The sequence below is a fragment of the Bufo bufo genome, chromosome 7 (genome assembly GCF_905171765.1).
Source record: "Bufo bufo chromosome 7, aBufBuf1.1, whole genome shotgun sequence".
NCBI classification, from domain to species: Eukaryota; Metazoa; Chordata; class Amphibia; order Anura; family Bufonidae; genus Bufo; species Bufo bufo.
The window spans coordinates 70,545,506-70,565,090 of NC_053395.1; the positions used below are offsets into that span (position 1 = coordinate 70,545,506).

The 19,585-nt window shown below is 42.3% G+C and overlaps 1 protein-coding gene across 2 annotated transcripts in view; it reads right to left on the reverse strand.

Annotated features, from left to right (window-relative positions):
* Nucleotides 1-19,585, reverse strand: part of ABAT (4-aminobutyrate aminotransferase) — a 212,868-nt gene that overhangs the window by 58,193 nt on the left and 135,090 nt on the right. For both annotated transcript variants that reach the window (XR_005780450.1, XM_040439721.1), the window contains exon 6: nt 14,890-14,939. Coding sequence is in view for 1 of the 2 variants with exons in the window: in XM_040439721.1 (XP_040295655.1) it covers nt 14,890-14,939 (50 nt within the window). In the remaining variant the exon portion in view is untranslated. The remainder of the gene's footprint in view (nt 1-14,889; nt 14,940-19,585) is intronic.

A 19,585-nucleotide genomic window follows, 5' to 3' on the forward strand; every position in this document is an offset into this window, starting at 1 on the left:
AGACACTAAAACCATAGAGACACTAAAAAATAAATAAATAAAAACGGTCCTAAAACAACCAATTTTTTGGTCACCTTGCCCCATAAAGTGTTATAATGAATGATCAAAAAATCATATGTACCCAAAAATGGTACCAATAAAAACGTCAACTGTTCCTGCAAAAAACGAGCCCCTGCACAAGACGATCAGAAGAAAAATAAAAAAATATGGCGTTCAGAAAATAGAGACACAAAAACATCATTTTTTTTCAAAAATGCTTTATGTAAAACTGAAACAAAGAAAGAAAGTAGACATATTTTATATCATTGCGTCTGTAACAACCTGCTCTATAAAAATAGCACATAATCTACCCTGTCAGATGAATGTTGTAAAAAATAAAAAGTGCCAAAACCTTGCCTCACAGAAAACGTAATATAGAGCAATTATAAATCATATATACCCCAAAATAGTACCAATAAAACTGGCACCTTATCCCCTAGTTTCCAAAATGGGGTCACTTTTTGGGAGTTTCTACTGTAAGGGTGCATCAGGGGGGCTTCAAATGGGACATAGCATCTAAAAACCAGTACAGCAAAAGCTGCCTTCCAAAAACTATATGGCGCTCCTTTTCTTCTGCGCCCTGCCGTGTGCCCTTACATGAGTTTACGACCACATGTGGGGTATTTCTATAAACCGCAGAATCAGGGTAATAAATATAGAGTTTTGTTTGGCTGTTAACCCTCTTTGTGTGAAAGAAAAAAATGGATTAAAAATGGAAAATCTGCCAAAAAAGTCAAATTTTAAAAATGTGATCTCCATTTTCCATAAATTCTTGTGGAACACCTAAAGGGTTAACAAAGTTTATAAAATCAGTTTTAAGTAACTTGAGGGGTGTAGTTTCTACAATGGGGTCATTTATGGGGGTATCCACTATGTAAGCCCTACAAAGTGACTTAAGACATGAACTGGTCCTTAAAAAATGGGTTTTGGAAATTTTCTTAAACATTTTAAGAATAGCTTCAAAACTTCTAAGCCTTCTAACGTCCTAAAAAAATAAAATGACATTTACAAAATGATGCCAACATAAAGTAGACATATGGGGAATGTTAAGTAATAAATATTTTATGAGGTATAGATTTCTGTTTTAAAAGCAGAGAAATTAAAATTTAGAAATTTGCAAATTTTTCAAAATGTTTGGTAAATTTGGGATTTTTTCATAAATAAAATATATTGACTCAAATTTATGACTATCATAAAGTACAATGTGTCACGAGAAAACAATCTCTGAATGACTTGGATAAGTAAAAGCGTTCCTAAGTTATTACCACATAAAGTGAGATATGTCAGATTTGCAAAATTAGGCAGGAAGGGGGCAAATGGACCGGATGTGAAGTGGTTAAGAGAAATGGGGCGCCCCCAGAGTCTGAATACTTATGTCCATGCAAACATAAGTATACATTTCTAAAAATATGTATTTTTTTTTATTAAGGAAGGGTTGAATGCAGATTGATGAGCAAAAACTAGACTTTTTATCTTTATAGAACAAGGCTGCAACATCACAAAATGTGAAAAAAGTGAAAGGGTCTGAAGATTTTTCGAATGTACTGTATGTTTATTTACAAGAGTTCTAGCACTATATCTGACCATTATACGACTTGTATCTATGCTGGATCTCTAATTTTCAGCAGTATCTGAGCTGGTGGGGGGAGAATACATATACATACAGGAGATTCTGCTCCATGTTTCTCACTTAGAAGTCCCATATAGGACATTATAGAACAGTACTGAGCAGTATACTGGAATAAAGCACTTGGGGCGAGATAGAAAATGTACTATTAGCTGCTTTTTCAAATCTTTATCTCTGCTTCTTTTTCAACTTTCTCCCCTCTCCATAGACTTCTATGGGATGATCCTTCCATGATAAAGCAGCCTGTTTTGGTTTTCACAAATATCATAGGTAACGGAGGTGAGGTGGGAAGAAAATAGCTGAAAACTTAGTGGCCTCTGACCTGTGGCTCCCCTGCTGTCAGAGTATGATGGGGGTTTTAGTATTGCAAAAGCTGGAGAGCCACCAGTTGGGGAACATTGCTCTAGAACAGGGTTTCTCATCTCCGGTCCTCGGGACCTACCTGCCGGTCATGTTTTCAGGAATTCCTTAGTATTGAGCAGGCAATATAATTAGTGTCCATGCATCAGGACTTACCACAGGTATTCATTCTGTGGGATATTCCCAAAACCTGACCGGTAGGTGAGTCCCGAGGACCGGAGTTGAGAAACCCTGCTCTAGAACAAGGCATGTTTCTCTGATGAGCTATATTAAAATGTCTCTTATAGTCACCTGTAATATTGATTTATGCAAAGTTATCATTGCCTTATTTTGATCAAGATATATTTGTTACGTATCTCTGTCTCATTTATATATACTCGATATTTGCTTGGTTTGGTTTTGTATTTTCAGCCATGGCGATACACATCTGCACATTCATTTCAGTTTACAGAATGTGCTGACTAACTTTGGGGAAGATTTATCAAGACCAGCATTTTCTACGCCAGTCTTGATTTCCCACGTGCTGCTAAAGTATGTGCCTAATTTATGTCAAGGAGTAGATATCGCTATATATTAGGCACATCCTCTGGCAGTCCATGCGCTTAAGGCCTCATGCACAAGACCCTATTTGCGTCCATGTCCGATCCGCATTTTTTGCAGACAGCACACGGACCCATTCATTTCTATGGGTCCACAAAAAAAAAAAAAAAAGTGTGCTGTCCGCATCCGTGTGTCTGTTTTGCCAATTATAGGACATGTACAATTCTTGTCCATCTTGCGGACAAAAATAGTAATTACTACGAATGGGAGTGAGAAAAATACGCTCAGAAAGGGTCTATATTTTACCGATCCACAAATACAGACACCTTTATGTGCAGGAGGCCTAATGTGAAATCTATGGCAGCTCAGAGAACTGGTGTAAATGAAGCCCGCTGGGCATGCCACCTCCCTGAGAGGCGTAGAAAAGAGGTAGCGTAAGGTAGGTTTTGAAAGAACATTTTACATAAGTTCTCCTTGAAACGTGAGAACTAATGAAGTCAGGCAAGAAAACCTAAAATCAGACGTTGGACGCCTTTTTATATACAGACTGGGACTTTGTCAGCAGAGTCATTTCATTAGCATTAGAAGGTGTGCAGTGACAGCTGCAGTGTAATGTTGAAGACAGAATAGCCGCACTTTACATAATACACACAGGAAAGGCTCCGTACGCAGCTTCAGTGTCACTCAGTCTCTATGGGAAGGGCTGGATTCAATCACTTCCTGATATCTGTAATAATCTATGACATTACTTTGTCAATTCAATCTCAATCATTTCAGCTTCCATAAAGCACTCACTGGCTACTGGACTGCGGAAGAAAGTGTAAATCCACACTACGGCTTTGGGAAACAGCGCCAGGTGCTCCACAAAACATGGAGATCACTGTATGCTCTCACCTTTTGTTACTGTGACCAGCCAGAACAGCTTTAATAACAAAGAAAATAATTTGGACCGTCAGCTGCAGGTGTCACTAAAGCTAAAGCAGCTGCGGACAAGAATAGGACATGCTCTATTTTCTTGCGGAGCTGCGGACCGGAAGATCGGGGCCGCGCTCCGGAAATGCGGATGCGGAGAGCACATAGTGTGCTCTCCGCATCCATTCCATCCCCATAGAGAATGAATGGGTCCGTACAATTGCGGACGTGTGAATGGAGCCTAAGGTTACTTTCACATTAGCGTTTTCAATTCCGCTATTGAGATCCATCATAGGATCTCAATAGCGGAATAAAGCGCTTCAGTTTTGTCCCCATTCATTGTCAATGGGGGCAAAACTGAACAAAACGGAATGCACCAAAATGTATTCCCTTCCGTTTGGTTGCGCTCCCATCGCGGACAGAATAACTCTGCAAGCAGCGTTTTTCTGTACGCGATGTGATGCGGCACACAATGTCCTAACACAATAGAAAACGGATCCATCCCCCAATGACTTTCAGTGGTGTTCATGACAGATCCGTCATGGCTACAGAAAACATAATACAACCGGATCCGTTCATGACAGATGCCTGCAGTTCTATTATTGTAACGGAAGCGTTTTTGCAGATCCATGACGGATCCGCAAAAAACGCTAATGTGAAAGTAGCCTAATATGTGCAGGAAGTTACAGAGTAGCCAAATTCCAAACGCCAGCGCCTGCCAACTTGAATCCAAACTAGTATGTAAGTAAATAGCTACTTGACGCTTAACAAATGAAACATATGGGAGAGATTTCCTAAGCAAAATGTGATAGTTCTGGCATCAATTTGCCCAAAAAACAGAGTTTGTACTTTGCAGTAGGGGTGGGCGATATAGACGATATAGGCGATATGCGATATAAATTTGTGCCACGATATGGATTTTGAGCATATCGCCTATATCGACGGACCGCGATATGATCGCACTCTCTGCGCGCACCATGTTCTCCTGAGCCGGCACAGTGGAGAAGGAGAGAGTCCCTCCCTCCCCACTGTGCGCGGCTGCCGCTGGCCACTAGTAAGGACAGAGTAGGAGGAGGGGAGGGACTGACAGTAAATCATTGAGTTTTCACGATCTCAGTGAGCGCGTGAAAACTCAAATCCGATGGTATATTCTAACCCCCAGCCGTTCCCATGGTGACAGGGACGCTTGCCTGGGGGTTAGAATATACAGGGCCACGCCGCTGACAGTAGAACATTTAAAAACTAATCAGTAACTTTAACTTTATTCATTGGTGATCTCTTTACTGTATACCTTACTAGGTCTTGGCTCCGGTAACAGCAGGCAGTGCGGGCGGGCCGCACTCACTCACTGACGTCACGCGCCTGCTCCTCCCACTAGGCGGCGCAGGCGCGTGACGTCAGTGAGTGAGCGCCGCCCCCCGCACTGCCTGCTGTTATCGGAGCTAAGACCTAGTAAGGTATACAGTAAAGAGATCACCAATGAATAAAGTTAAAGTTACTGAATAGTTTTTAAATGTATTCCTGTGAGCTTCGGGGGGGGGGGGGGGGGGGAATCTGTGGATGGCACCGTTTAGGGGAGGGGGGGTGTCTTTGGATGGCACCGTTTAGGGGAGGGGGGGATCTGTGGATGGCACCGTTGAGGGGAGGGAGGGGATCTGTGGATGGCACCGTTTAGGGGAGGGGGGAGATCTGCGGATGGCACCGTTTAGGGTAGGGGGGGGGATCTGCGGATGGCACCGTTTAGGGGAGGGGGGGATCTGTGGATGGCACCGTTTAGGGGAGGGAGGGGATCTGTGGATGGCACCGTTTAGGGGAGGGGATCTGAGGATGGCACCGTTTAGGGGAGGGAGGGGATCTGTGGATGGCACCGTTTAGGGGAGGGGGGAGATCTGCGGATGGCACCGTTTAGGGTAGGGGGGGGATCTGCGGATGGCACCGTTTAGGCGAGGGAGACGATCTGTGGATGGCACCGTTTAGGGGAGGGGGGGGGGGATCTGTGGATGGCACCGTTTAGGGGAGGGGGGGAATCTGGGGATGGCACCGTTTAGGGGAGGGGGGGGATCTGGGGATGGCACCGTTTAGGGGAGGGGGGATCTGTGGATGGCACCATTTAGGGGAGGGGGATCAGCTCCCTGCTGTTGTGTGCACAAAGCACAGGGCAGCAGGGAGAGTGTAAAGTCCTATTCACCCTAATAGAGCTCTGTTAGGGTGAATATGACAAGGGTTCTAGCCCTTAAGGAGGCTAATAGTTATTAAATAAAAAGTAAAAAAAAGTTTAAACACGCCCCCCCAAATATAGAAAACAATATATCGCGATATATATCGCATATCGCACATGCTTAAAATTATATCGCAATATAGATTTTAGGCCATATCGCCCACCCCTACTTTGCAGCACATTTATTAAAGGGGTTTTCCCATCTCCGACAATAGGGGCGGATGGCTAGGATATGCCCTCATTGTCTGATAGGAGCGGGTACCAGCTACACCAAGAATGGAGCTCCGGAGGTTGTGGAGGGCGCACTGTGCATGCGCAGCCGCCCTCCATTTATTTCTATGGGGCCACCGAAAATAGCAGAGCACTGCCCCCATAGAAATACAATGGAAGCGGTGGCGCGCAAGCACAGTTCGTTCCCATTCAGTACTATGGGGAGAGCACTTGGTGGTGGCCAGACCCAGGGAAACTTGTGGGTCCTTCGGCCACCACCTTCCCCGCTCTGTTCTCAGTGTAGGTGCGAGTTCCAGAGGTGGGACCTGCACCTATCAGACAATGGGGGTATATCCTAGTGATATGCCCCATTGTCTCAGATAGGAGTACCCCTTTAAGTGTCTGACAGAGTGATTTATTGGAAAAAGGTTGCGAGTTTAGAGGAAAGTGACATGGCTTAAAGAGTCACTGTATTTTCACACAATGTAATTTAATAGAGAATGATGTAATGCAAATTTCTTCCTGGTCCTCGGCTGTCGGCTGTGCAGTGGCTGCGCACAGCGTGAGGGCGCACTGTGACCTCACTCTGTGTGCGCCAGTTCACAGCACAGCCAACAGCAGGAGGAAGAGGATCGCGCTGGAGGAGAGAAGCAGCGGCGTCCAGGAGTAGGAGAGGTAAGTGGTTTATTTATTTTGTGATCTGAGGCTGGGGGCTGCTGAATAATGGCTGGGGGAGGGGGGCTGATTATATGACCGAGGGGTGATTGTATATATGACCGGGGGCTGATTGTATATATGACCGGGGGCTGATTGTATATATGACCGGGGGCTGATTGTATATATGACCGGGGGCTGATTGTATATATGACCGGGGGCTGATTGTATATATGACCGGGGGCTGATTGTATATATGACCGGGGGCTGATTGTATATATGACCGGGGGCTGATTGTATATATGATCGGGGGCTGATTGTATATATGATCGAGGGCTGATTGTATATATGACCGAGGGCTGATTGTATATATGACCGGGGGCTGATTGTATAGATGACCGAGGGGTGATTGTATATATGACCGAGGGGTGATTGTATATATGACCGGGGGCTGATTATATATATGACCGGGGGCTAATCACATATGGCTGGGGGCTAATCAGATATGGCTGGGGGCTGATATGAGGCATCGGGGTCTGATCTGAGGTCTTATTAACAATGGGGGTCTAATTGGGGCTGTCAGCTGAGGTCTGATTAACATTGGGGGTCTGATTGGTGGTCTGACCTGAGGTGTAATGAAAAATACTTATTTCTTATTTGTCTTACTCTAAAACCTGCGTCTTATGGGCCGGTGCATCTTATAGGGCGAAAAATACGGTATAGATATCAATCTGCTCAGCTTCTCCTGCTCTATAACACAGTGCTCTCAGATTGCATTGCATTTTGTGGTAAAAAGTACTCTTTAAACCTGCAATGTCATGGCCACTAGGGGGTCTCACTTCCACCTAACTTGCAGACCACTGCTTGTTGTTAGGCAAGATCCATCCCTAGTAACAGAAACATAGATCACACTGAGATCCTAAGCCTGATAGAAGAACTGCTTCTACACAGCTTCTGAAGAGCACAGAAGCTCCTGAGTGGCTGTAAGTGTGATCTTCTTATCAGCTTTCTAAGCCTCCTAGAAGAAAACAAACATAGTGGGAAGTAACAGAAGTGAGGTCACTACATACTGTACAGCATCTAGCTGTGCAAGTAAAACGCAATAATATGGAAAGCATAGTTATGATTCTACAATGAAGCACAGCCATTGTAACTCAGGAACGCTTTAAATCTGCATGCCAAAACATGCACCAAAATTATGGCACTTCTTTTTTTTTTTTTTTGTAAATTAAGCCAGAAAATAGGTGGTAGAGGCTTGGACTAGACAGTCTATAGGTGCACGGGCTTCATCACCCATCATCAGACACTGTGATAAACCTTGTGCATACAAGAGAAGAACCTTTAAGAACCTTTAAACTGGTTGTATTACAATAGACATTTTTCACCTACTCCCAACTGCTGGGACACACTCCAATCACTAAAACAGAGATCCTGACCCTACTGTTCCTCGTCACTGTATGACCAAAGTAAGGAGGCGTTTAAATAGACTGTCCTTTTGGTCACCATTGGTCTGGTATATTAAATAACGTTTTTCAGCTGCATGGAACAGCTTTCTACTATGAAAGTACATGCAGAGGTATCCATCTAGTGGCTTAATGGCATTGGCTTCTAGGGTTTTCTGTAAACTATGCAAAGGTCAGTGTGCAGAGAGGGGGAGGATGTGAGCTGTGTCCATTATTCATAGTGAATGGTGGATCCTGTTTTATCCATCTATAGATATTATTTTTCATTGTAATCTTGCCTATGATGATAATGAGAAGGCTGCTAACCAGTCATATCTACAGAACAGAAATTGTTGGAATATTATTAGACATGGTAACCAGTATCATTTAAAGGGAACCTGTCATCTGGATATTTATTTATAATCTAACTAATTATATACAATCATTAACTACTAAAAATTACCTTAGATTCACTTACTGGTGTGACAGATGGTTACCTCATAATATTGAATCATATCACACGCCCTAATAGGAACCATCATTGTTAAAATCGTGATTAACTAATTCTATAAAGGAACACCTAATATTAAAACTTTCAGATTTCAGTGAGATGTAGAATGTATTAGCTTCTCATATATGTGACTATCCACTATTGATTGTTACTAACAACAACTCAGGGATGTGGTTACAGTCAAAGTTTGTTAATATATACAGGTTCTTCTCAAAAAATTAGCATATTGTGATAAAGTTCATTATTTTCTGTAATGTACTGATAAACATTAGACTTTCATATATTTTAGATTCATTACACACAACTGAAGTAGTTCAAGCCTTTTCTTGTTTTAATATTGATGATTTTGGCATACAGCTCATGAAAACCCAAAATTCCTATCTCAAAAAATTAGCATATTTCACCCGACCAATAAAAGAAAAGTGTTTTTAATACAAAAAAAGTCAACCTTCAAATAATTAAGTTCAGTTATGCACTCAATACTTGGTCGGGAATCCTTTCGCAGAAATGACTGCTTCAATGCTTCGTGGCATGGAGGCAATCAGCCTGTGGCACTGCTGAGGTGTTATGGAGGCCCAGGATGCTTCGATAGCGGCCTTAAGCTCATCCAGAGTGTTGGGTCTTGCGTCTCTCAACTTTCTCTTCCCAATATCCCACAGATTCTCTATGGGGTTCAGGTCAGGAGAGTTGGCAGGCCAATTGAGCACAGTAATACCATGGTCAGTAAACCATTTACCAGTGGTTTGGCACTGTGAGCAGGTGCCAGGTCGTGCTGAAAAATGAAATCTTCATCAACATAAAGCTTTTCAGCAGATGGAAGCATGAAGTGCTCCAAAATCTCCTGATAGCTAGCTGCATTGACCCTGCCCTTGATAAAACACAGTGGACCAACACCAGCAGCTGACATGGCACCCCAGACCATCACTGACTGTGGGTACTTGACACTGGACTTCAGGCATTTTGGCATTCCCTCTCCCCAGTCTTCCTCCAGACTCTGGCACCTTGATTTCCGAATGACATGCAAAATTTGCTCTCATCCGAAAAAAGTACTTTGGACCATTGAGCAACAGTCCAGTGCTGCTTCTCTGTAGCCCAGGTCAGGCTCTTCTGCCGCTGTTTCTGGTTCAAAAGTGGCTTGACCTGGGGAATGCAACACCTGTAGCCCATTTCCTGCACACGCCTGTACACGGTGGCTCTGGATGTTTCTACTCCAGACTCAGTCCACTGCTTCCGCAGGTCCCCCAAGGTCTGGAATCGGTCCTTCTCCACAATGTTCCTCAGGGTCCGGTCACCTCTTCTCGTTGTGCAGCGTTTTCTGCCACACTTTTTCCTTCCCACAGACTTCCCACTGAGGTGCCTTGATACAGCACTCTGGGAACAGCCTATTCGTTCAGAAATTTCTTTCTGTGTCTTACCCTCTTGCTTGAGGGTGTCAATGATGGCCTTCTGGACAGCAGTCAGGTCGGCAGTCTTACCCATGATTGCGGTTTTGAGTAATGAACCAGGCTGGGAGTTTTTAAAAGCCTCAGGAATCTTTTGCAGGTGTTTAGAGTTAATTAGTTGATTCAGATGATTAGGTTAATAGCTCGTTTAGAGAACCTTTTCATGATATTCTAATTTTTTTAGATAGGAATTTTGGGTTTTCATGAGCTTTATGCCAAAATCATCAATATTAAAACAAGAAAAGGCTTGAACTACTTCAGTTGTGTGTAATGAATCTAAAATATATGAAAGTCTAATGTTTATCAGTACATTACAGAAAATAATGAACTTTATCACAATATGCTAATTTTTTGAGAAGAACCTGTATACCTATCATGGTAAATCACCCATGAAGGTACTTGGAGCAAGGGATCAGTTTTCTGTGCTCATGTGTATCCAGTTTAAACCAGAGATGAAGGGCTTTCACGGTCTTGTCATAGCACTAGGATATTGGCCAGATGAGAGTTAATTATTTTAGTTTTCTATGTGATTTTGCTGTACCACTCAGTACACCGTGTTCCTGATACGTGGCCACTTGTATGCAGTGTGCCAATCGTCTCAACTGTTCAAACACACTCTGTATGTATGCCACTGATTTGGAGGAGATTATACCTTGTTGCAACAACTGGCAATATTTTTTCACCAATTGTCAAAACTTGTATATTGTCCCTCTTATATTACTGGTTCTGTGTGTTGCCAGTTGATTGCGACACAGTAACTGAGTTTGGAGATCTCTCCTATATTCAGTTAAAGGGATTCTGTCACCAGGTTTTACCCCTGTCAGCTAAACATATGCTGACGTTCAGGGCCTCATCACGATTCCTAATGTGGGCTTATAAATGTCATCTGTGGGCTTAGGCTACTTTCACACTGCCGTTCAGAGCGGGTCCGTCTGATGTCTGCTCAGATGGATCCGCTCCTATAATGCAGACGTTTGTATCCGTTCAGAACGGATCCGTCTGCATTATAGCTTAGAAAAAAATCTAAGTGTGAAAGTAGCCTGAACGGATCCGTCCAGACTTTACATTGAAAGTCAATGGGGGACGGATCCGTTTGAAGATTGAGCCATATTGTGTCATCTTCAAACGGATCCGTCCCCATTGACTTACATTGTAAGTCTGGACGGATCCGCTTGCCTCCGCACGGCCAGGCGGACACCCGAACGCTGCAAGCAGCGTTCAGGGGTCCGCTTGCTGAGCGGAGCAGAGGCTGAACGCTGCCAGACTGATGCATTCTGAGCGGATCCGCGTCCACTCAGAATGCATTAGGGCTGGACGGATGCGTTCGGGGCCGCTTGTGAGCCCCTTCAAACGGAGCTCACAAGCGGACACCCGAACGCAGGTGTGAAAGTAGCCTTATTTAGCTAAAAAACAGCTATTACTAACCTGTCAGTCAAACAAATAAGGTGCCCAAGGGGATGTGAAGCGATGCCAGGTGGTGGCCGCACCCGCCGCCGTTCGTGTCCAGCGCCGCCTTTCCGGACTTCTGCGCCGCCTCCTAATCCTCTGTGCCGCCTCTCGCTCTCCCTCCCTCCCCTCCCCTTCTGCTGTAAGGCTCTGCCTGATGCGCCCGTGCGGACTTCTCCATTTGGCTTCTTCCAGCGAAGTGAGCATGCGCCGGCACTTCGCTCAACCCCTGTACGCGCGAGATCTTACAGCAGGAGGAGGGGGGAGGGAGGGAGAGCGAGAGGCGGCACAGAAGATTAGGAGGCGGCGCAGAAGTCCGGAAAGGCGGCGCTGGACACGAACGGCGGCAGGTGCGGCCGGCACCTGGCATCGCTTAACATCCCCTTGGGCACCTTATTTGTTTGACTGACAGGTTAGTAAAAGCTGTTTTTTAGCTAAATAAGCCCACAGATCACATTTATAAGCACACATTAGGAATCGTATGTTTAGCTGACAGGGTTGAAAACTGGTGACAGAATCCCTTTAACTCCTAACTATGCCTCATAGTCCTAGTCAGCTAAGCCTAAGCTTATTTAATGTTGACAACCTGCCATTTGTCGGTTGCTATCTGGTCTGAAACTGGTCCTATTACTCCAACTAGTTCTCTCACTGTGTTCTGCCTAAAACTTAACACTGCACTATGGCGCCCCTCCCGACATGTTTCGCCACTGGTGTGGCTTCGTCAGGGTAAGTGGGGTCCTTAGCGCTCGCATCGACCACTATTTATGCATTGCAAATCTCCGCCCAGCCGCTCACCACAGTCATAACACTATTCTCCACAGTGGGAGGTGCGCCTTCCTATCAGTTACCGGCGCGTCCCATTACTCACATGCTGTGCGCCCGCTTTTCTTAGATACGTCACCGGTTCTGCGACGTTAGTATCTCCTCCCCTCCGATTTCGGCAGTCCTCAAACTCCTCCTCTTAGTGCGTTCCACTGTCACCCTAGGTAGGATTCTCAATCCCTAATTCCAGATGATTTGTTGTCCTTCTCTATCTATAACACTAGACTAACAAGACATAACGGCCTCCTGTAAGCAAGCTAGCATGATCATTATATCCATGTCACTTCTGGCTAATCTCTCTATATTATATTCATGACATTCCGCATACTAGTCCACCAATTTTTCTTTTTTACTGTCAATAGCCGAATGTTCCAATGATTTTGATCTACAGTTTTACTGGGTCACGTAATGCGGTTTATTCTGGGGGGGTGGGGGGGGATAGATAGGGAACTATAAGTGTATTGCTAGCAGTATCCCTACTGTTAAAGTCATTTTAGACGCACCACCTCTATTTTGGTTCTACTTATGCGGCCAAACCTATTTCTTACGGGGTGATTAATATATAAATTCCTCTTTCCATTATACAGTATGTTGCTGTTACCCTTAGGGAGTTTAGATGATAACACTATAACAATAGAATCAGTCAAAACTGTGGATTTACTGGGCAGGCATATATTTCTTTGCAAATATACAAGGGTCCAGATGATCCCCAATTATGAATTTTCATGGAATCATGTATTTATATTACTTTCTTAATAGTACAATGTTGGCATGTTAAATGAAGGCTGTATACGAAAAGCCCTCATTCAGGCCTTTAGGGCTAAGGGTCCGTAATCTATGGATCCATTTCGCTTCTTCCTGGAGAAGCTTCTGGTCCAAATTGCCACTTCTTGGTCCCAATTTGATTTTAGCCAGTCCCCAAAATTTTAGGACTTCTAGATTTCTACTATGAGTATACGTGATATGTCTATAAAGTGAAGTGTCCTTTTCCGTATTAATGGCACTGATATGCCCTGATATTCTCCGTCTGAGTTCCTGTGTTGTTTTGCCCACATATAATTTTGGGCAGGTGCACGACGCCACGTAAATAATGCCACTACTGCGGCAATTAAAGAAATCTCTAATTATATATTCACGTCCATCAACTGGGTTCTTAAATTTCTTTATTCTCGGAATATATTTACAAAATGTGCAATTGCCACATGGGAAGGAACCCACAATACTAGGTTGTAACCAATTTTCACTTTTTTGTCTCTCTTGTAGGTAGAAAACTATGGAGAAGTTTGTCCCTGAGGTTCTGTCCCCTTCTATATGTGACGCTGGGGTATGGTGATAATACCGTCTTCAGTTCTCCATCACTGGTGAGTATTTTCCAATGTTTTCTCAAAATCCTCATTATTTGTTGATGGTTGCAATCATAGGTTCCGATGCATCTTATCTTTTTGGTGTCCTGCGTAGGGTCATTTTTGCGTTTTTGGGATAACTACTCCTCTCTTTTTAAGTTTTTTGCGCGATTATATGCCCTTTAAAGGCTTTTCCGCGGATACCCCCTCGCTCTAAATCGTTTAAAAAGCTCATCCGCTTCTTTTTTAAAGGCCTCCTCAGTAGTGCAATTTCTCCTCGCTCTTAAGTATTGTGCCACTGGTATTCCGTTCTTTAATGTGGTTGGATGCCAACTTGACCAGTGGAGGAGACTGTTTGTTTAGGTCGGTTTACAATAGATCTCAGTTAGAATATGGCCCATTTCTCCTTTTTGGATTATTAAATCCAAGAAGCAGATTTTATCTGGATAGATATCATAGGTAAAATGCATCCCTATGTCATTTTGATTCAATGTATTTACAAACTCAATAAACTCTTGCTTTTCGCCCTCCCAAAATAACAAAACATCATCAATAAATCTACCCCAAAATAAAATGTGAGTAGTGAAACGTGCAAGTGTCTCAGAAAAAGCAACAGTGTCCTCCCACCACCCTAAAAATTAATTTTCAAAAGTCGGAGCACACGGTGTCCCTATAGCGGTACCTTTCATTAGGTGTTCTTATTCATTTTAACAATGAATGAATAAAGATATATTTTAGTATCAGTTAGAGACCCCTAAAGGGATTTTTTTGGTCTTTTGACCGCATGTTACATTGATTACCTCATAATATACACACAAAGATGCCACATGCCGCATGCTAATAAGCTGATTTGAGTCCAGCGTGATGTCATTGAGTCCAGAGTTTATTTAATTAACAGCTATAGCCACTCCCCTGCCCACCTGCTGCTGATTCATATGGAAAATAACTGTCAATCAGCAGCAGGTAAGCGGGGAGAGTCAGGAGCTCATGAATATTCAGGACTCATCATTATCAGCTGGAGCTTTTCAATACAAGATGTTGGCAGATTGACTGGGTCAATTAAAGAAAGTGACCCAGCATTGTGCTAAGAGAATCAGTCACTTATTTATGTTGCCCTTAGTTTAGGACACCATAAAACTGGTGACAGGTTCCCTTTAAGCTTTTTTATAGACAGTGACAAGCAAAATTAGAAAAAAACAAAACACCAAAGTGCTTTAAAAATACTGTATGTTTAATGTAAAAACTTAATTTAAACAACAGGTCATTTTCTGATGACAAATTGCCTTAAATGTTAAAATGAACATACTGTCACATGATACTTACCACGTTTTGTGGTTGTTGCAGAATTTTGATAAGGGCCGGGTGGTTATAACCTGAAATGTACAATATAATGTATTAAGTATATTTTTTTGCACAAATCTGAGCAGAGGAATGAATAACATTAGGAAATTGGAAACCACGCATGGTCACAGAAAAGACATCATTGTGCTGAGCAGCAGAAGAGGCCACAGACCTCTACTAGACTGAATTACGTAGAGTCAGGTTTTATTTATTTACTGGGGAGAATACATGATCATGAACAGATTTAAAAAAAAAAAAAAAAGTAAAATGACAAAGTTAAAACGGAGAACGCTTTCCCCAAAATGTCATTTTTTTTTAATACAGTTTGTGAAGTCAAAGCCAGGAACAGATCAAATGAAGGACAAGACAGCGTATTCTTTTTGATTCCACTACTGGCTTTGACTTCAAAAACTGAACTCGGAAACCATCCCTGAGAATTCGCAAATCCTAACCATAATATTATGTAAACGAAAAAGCCTCTTCCAATGTCACCTTGAATCTTATTTTTGTGGCGCGAGCCGTCTTCACAGTCTACTTTGATAAATGTATGCAAGGTCTATGTAGCTTCTGATTAGCATGTGAATAGAAAGCTAATTGCAGAGAGTACTACTATATACAGTACACCTAACTGGTTAACAATCTACTACATCAGTCACAGAAGACATGGAAAATAAAACGTAAATTTTAATTCACTCTAACAAAAAAAAAATCAACAATGTGGAAAAACTGAAATTGGCCTACAAAAAGAACACTTAAAACAAAATGGAGTTTGGCATGGTGCTAACAAGACGGTCAAAGAGATATAGAGGGAGAGGCATCTTTTCCCTGATATACCCTAGATACCCCTAATTACAGGGATTCACCCTGATGGTAGAGGAACCCTGCATCGTAACATACCCATGACACGGATGACATACCAGTTGTGCATCCGTTTTTTTTTACGGACCCATTGACTTGAATGGGTCCATCCTCCGTTTTCCACTGACAAGAATAGGACAGTCTATGGTGTCCACAGTGATCTTACCTCTAACTAGAGGATGATCTTTCCTAAACAAAGAACAGTCTTACCTCCTGTGGAGGGACTCCTTGTTTTGCACGCTGAAAGAAAGCTGCTGGGGGGAGACTGGAGTCCCTCCACAGGAGGTAAGACTGTTCTTTGTTTAGGAAAGATCATCCTCTAGTTAGAGGTAAGATCACTGTGGACACCATAGACTGTGTTGAAGTTTTACTAACAGAGCACAGACAACGGACCATATTGTTTGTTGCGGTTTAGGAAATACACAGTGTCCGGGACGTTTTCGGTTGCTATAGGAAGCAACACAACTTTATTAGCGTGCATTCACACGCAGCTTTTTATTTGGTGCCCTCTTTTCGTGTTATATATCACAATTTTCACATTGTCAGCACTATTGTTTAATATGGACATCATTTTATCACCATTGTATTACTAGGAATATTGTTATCACCTTATTCATTCACACACTTGTTTTATCACTTATGTATTTGGACACCACTGTACAACTGCTCATGGTTGAGTCTCCTATATGCTTGAATAAGCCCCTTATATGAATTAGTACCAATCTCATCAGTATTTGGTATATGGTCGACCTTTTAATTATATTATAGTGTTTAACCAGAGTGTTTTATGATTGTATTACTATCTCTTTACATTTTAAAAAATAAATTCTGAGTATTGCCATAGAGCGAGTGCTCGCTTCAGTATTATTTTCCACTATATCCAATATTTTGAGGCAGGGCGTCCTCGATTTTTAGTTTGTAGCACCGTACCACCCACTAGCAATAGTGAGCCACTCCATTCAATTATCCAATTTGTATTTTTCAAACGCCCTTTTGGTTGTGAGCTCCTTTTGCTTGTAGGATGGATCTATGGCATCACATTCAGAGTAAGAAACTTAAGGCAGAGTCCTATAGATTCATGTCTGATGAACATATATCTATAGAAGGAGATAAATCTGTAACAATGAGTTTTAGGGAACTGGAAGGGCTGCTCCAGAAGCAGCTAAGGCAATTCTGGGAAATCAGATCGCTGCAACATTATATTGAACATGGGATAATACCCAAAGGACTGCAGATCATTAAAATTCCAGCACAAGATCTCCTCAATGAGACTTTTGAGAACGAATGGAACAGTCTCCTGTTCTCCCAGTCTATTTCCTTAATGAATTTAATTGTTAAAAGGAGAACAGAAGTACTTGATGATTTGAATAAGAAAATAGACAAATTAAGAGAGCAACTAGAGAAAATTCCCAAAAATGATGAGTATACGATGTGGCAGGATAGAATCTGCAAAGGGTTAGATAAAACAGAGGCAGATATAATAAATAAGAAAACTAAGAAATATACAGAGACTCAGGGAATAAAATATGGAGGGAGTGCACATAAATCTGACATACCTAAAAAACAGACATATGTGAATGAAGACAAATTAATGGAGAGGCAGGAAGATAATAGGGAAATACACCATACGATACCAACTAGTAATAGGTATGACCTATTATCAGAACAACACCATTTTTTAGATCATACTCCTGCGCATCACAAAACCCGGATGAGACAAAGAGAGGAATCACCGGGTTATTATCGTCGACAATCACCCACCCACCATTACAACCTGAGGCACAAAAATCCCCCACATCAAATACCGAGGGAGGAGAACTTTTATCACACACCCCCCCCTCGGAAATATTATGGCAGACAAGAGGAGGAACAAATAAACAACAAAAGATCCCAATACTACAAATCGTCAGAAGAGGGAAAACTAGGAGGAGCAAAAGAAGGAGAAAAGAGGTACAGGAAACATCATTAACACCAAACAAAAATGTTATTGTAAATCTCAGCTCGATTACACTTACAGAACCACAAGTCACATTATTAAGTAAGGGTTTAAAATATGCTCCCACTGCCAAAACAGATAAATTCTCCACGTACATAGGAGTGCAGAAATTTATCAGGAAAATTTGCTTAAAGAAACATTTTTTTAAAAATCCGTTAGAAATAGCAAGGAGTCAGCCGACTAATTTGTTCCAATATACCACTCTTAAGAACAAGTCAAAAATGTACCCACGCAACGAAATCAGTAAAGAAATGGCCACCTTCCAAAAATGCGTGGAAGGGGATTTAAGAAAGATGAAAGACAATACCAAGAAAAACAATTTGTCCACAAGGGAGATTTCTGCGATCAGGGAATTACAAAAGAACAAGGAAATTACTATACGTCCAGCAGACAAGGGGGGGGGGCCACAGTGATATTAGACACTGGGAAATACAATGATGAGTGTTGGAGACAACTGACTGATACAAACACCTATCTGAAGTTGTTAAAGGACCCATTGATACAGTTCAAACAGGAATTGGGAGAACTGTGCCAAAAAGGATTACAAAATAAGGTCCTTCTCCAACGAGAATTGGATTTTATACTGGGCACTCAGGGAAGGCTACCTGCCTTCTATTGTTTGCCCAAAATCCATAAAAACCTAGTGAACCCCCCTGGACGTCCTATAGTGTCCGGTATAGGCTCCATTACCTCAAATTTGTCCAAGTATATTGATACTCACCTGCAACCATTGGTGAAGAAATCTCCATCTTATGTGAAGGACACCACTCACATTATAGAGATCTTGGAGCAATTGAGGGTGGAGCCTAACTGGATTATGGGCACATTAGACATACAGTCCTTGTATACGGTGATTGACCACCAACAAGGTCTAGATGCCATACAAAGACAATTGATTACAGATGCTGCTCTACAAGATACTCAGATTGATTTTATTTTGAATGCTATACAATACATTTTGAAGCACAATTATTTTTATTTTGAGGGAGATTACTATCTGCAGCAGCAGGGCACCGCCATGGGTACTAGGTTCGCCCCCAGCTATGCTAACTTATTTTTGGCGGATTGGGAAATGACCACCATTGATCCCAAGCTGGGGGGGGACCTGGTCCTATGGCGGCGCTATATTGATGACGTGATTTTTATTTGGAAAGAAGATATGACCACATTGGAAGTTTTTTTGAAAGAATTGAATATAAATAATAAGGGCTTGATTTTCACCTCAAATATTAAAAACAAGACAGAATATTTGGACTTATCAATAGAAGTCCTTGACGGGAGATATAAATGTAGTACTTTCCAGAAACCTACGGCGACTAACAATTTTATTCCTTTCTCCAGTTGCCACCTCCCAAGGTGGTTGATTAACGTTCCCACCGGGCAGTTCAGACGGATTAAACGTAACTGCACGGAAGATGAGCAATTTGAGAAGGAAGCTATGAAATTGAAATCCCACTTTGAGGAGAAACAATATCCCATGGGAGTAATTAATGAAGCCCTAACCAATGTGAGACAACTAGACAGACAGGAATTCTTTAAGGAGAAACAACAGCCGCAGTTAGCGGATCCGTCTTCTTCTTCTTCTTTTCTGGACATCAGACTTGTGCTCCCTTTCACCATTAATTACAAAAAGATTCAAAGGATGATTAGGTCTCACTGGCCACACCTACTACATGATAAAACTATAGGCCACCTCCTACCACATACACCAAAAATTACTTTTACTAAAGCTCCAAATTTGGGTTTAAAAGTAGCCCCATCAGTCCCAAATAGAATCCAAAAAGACAACACATTAGGTTCTTTTATGAAAATGAAAGGATTCTA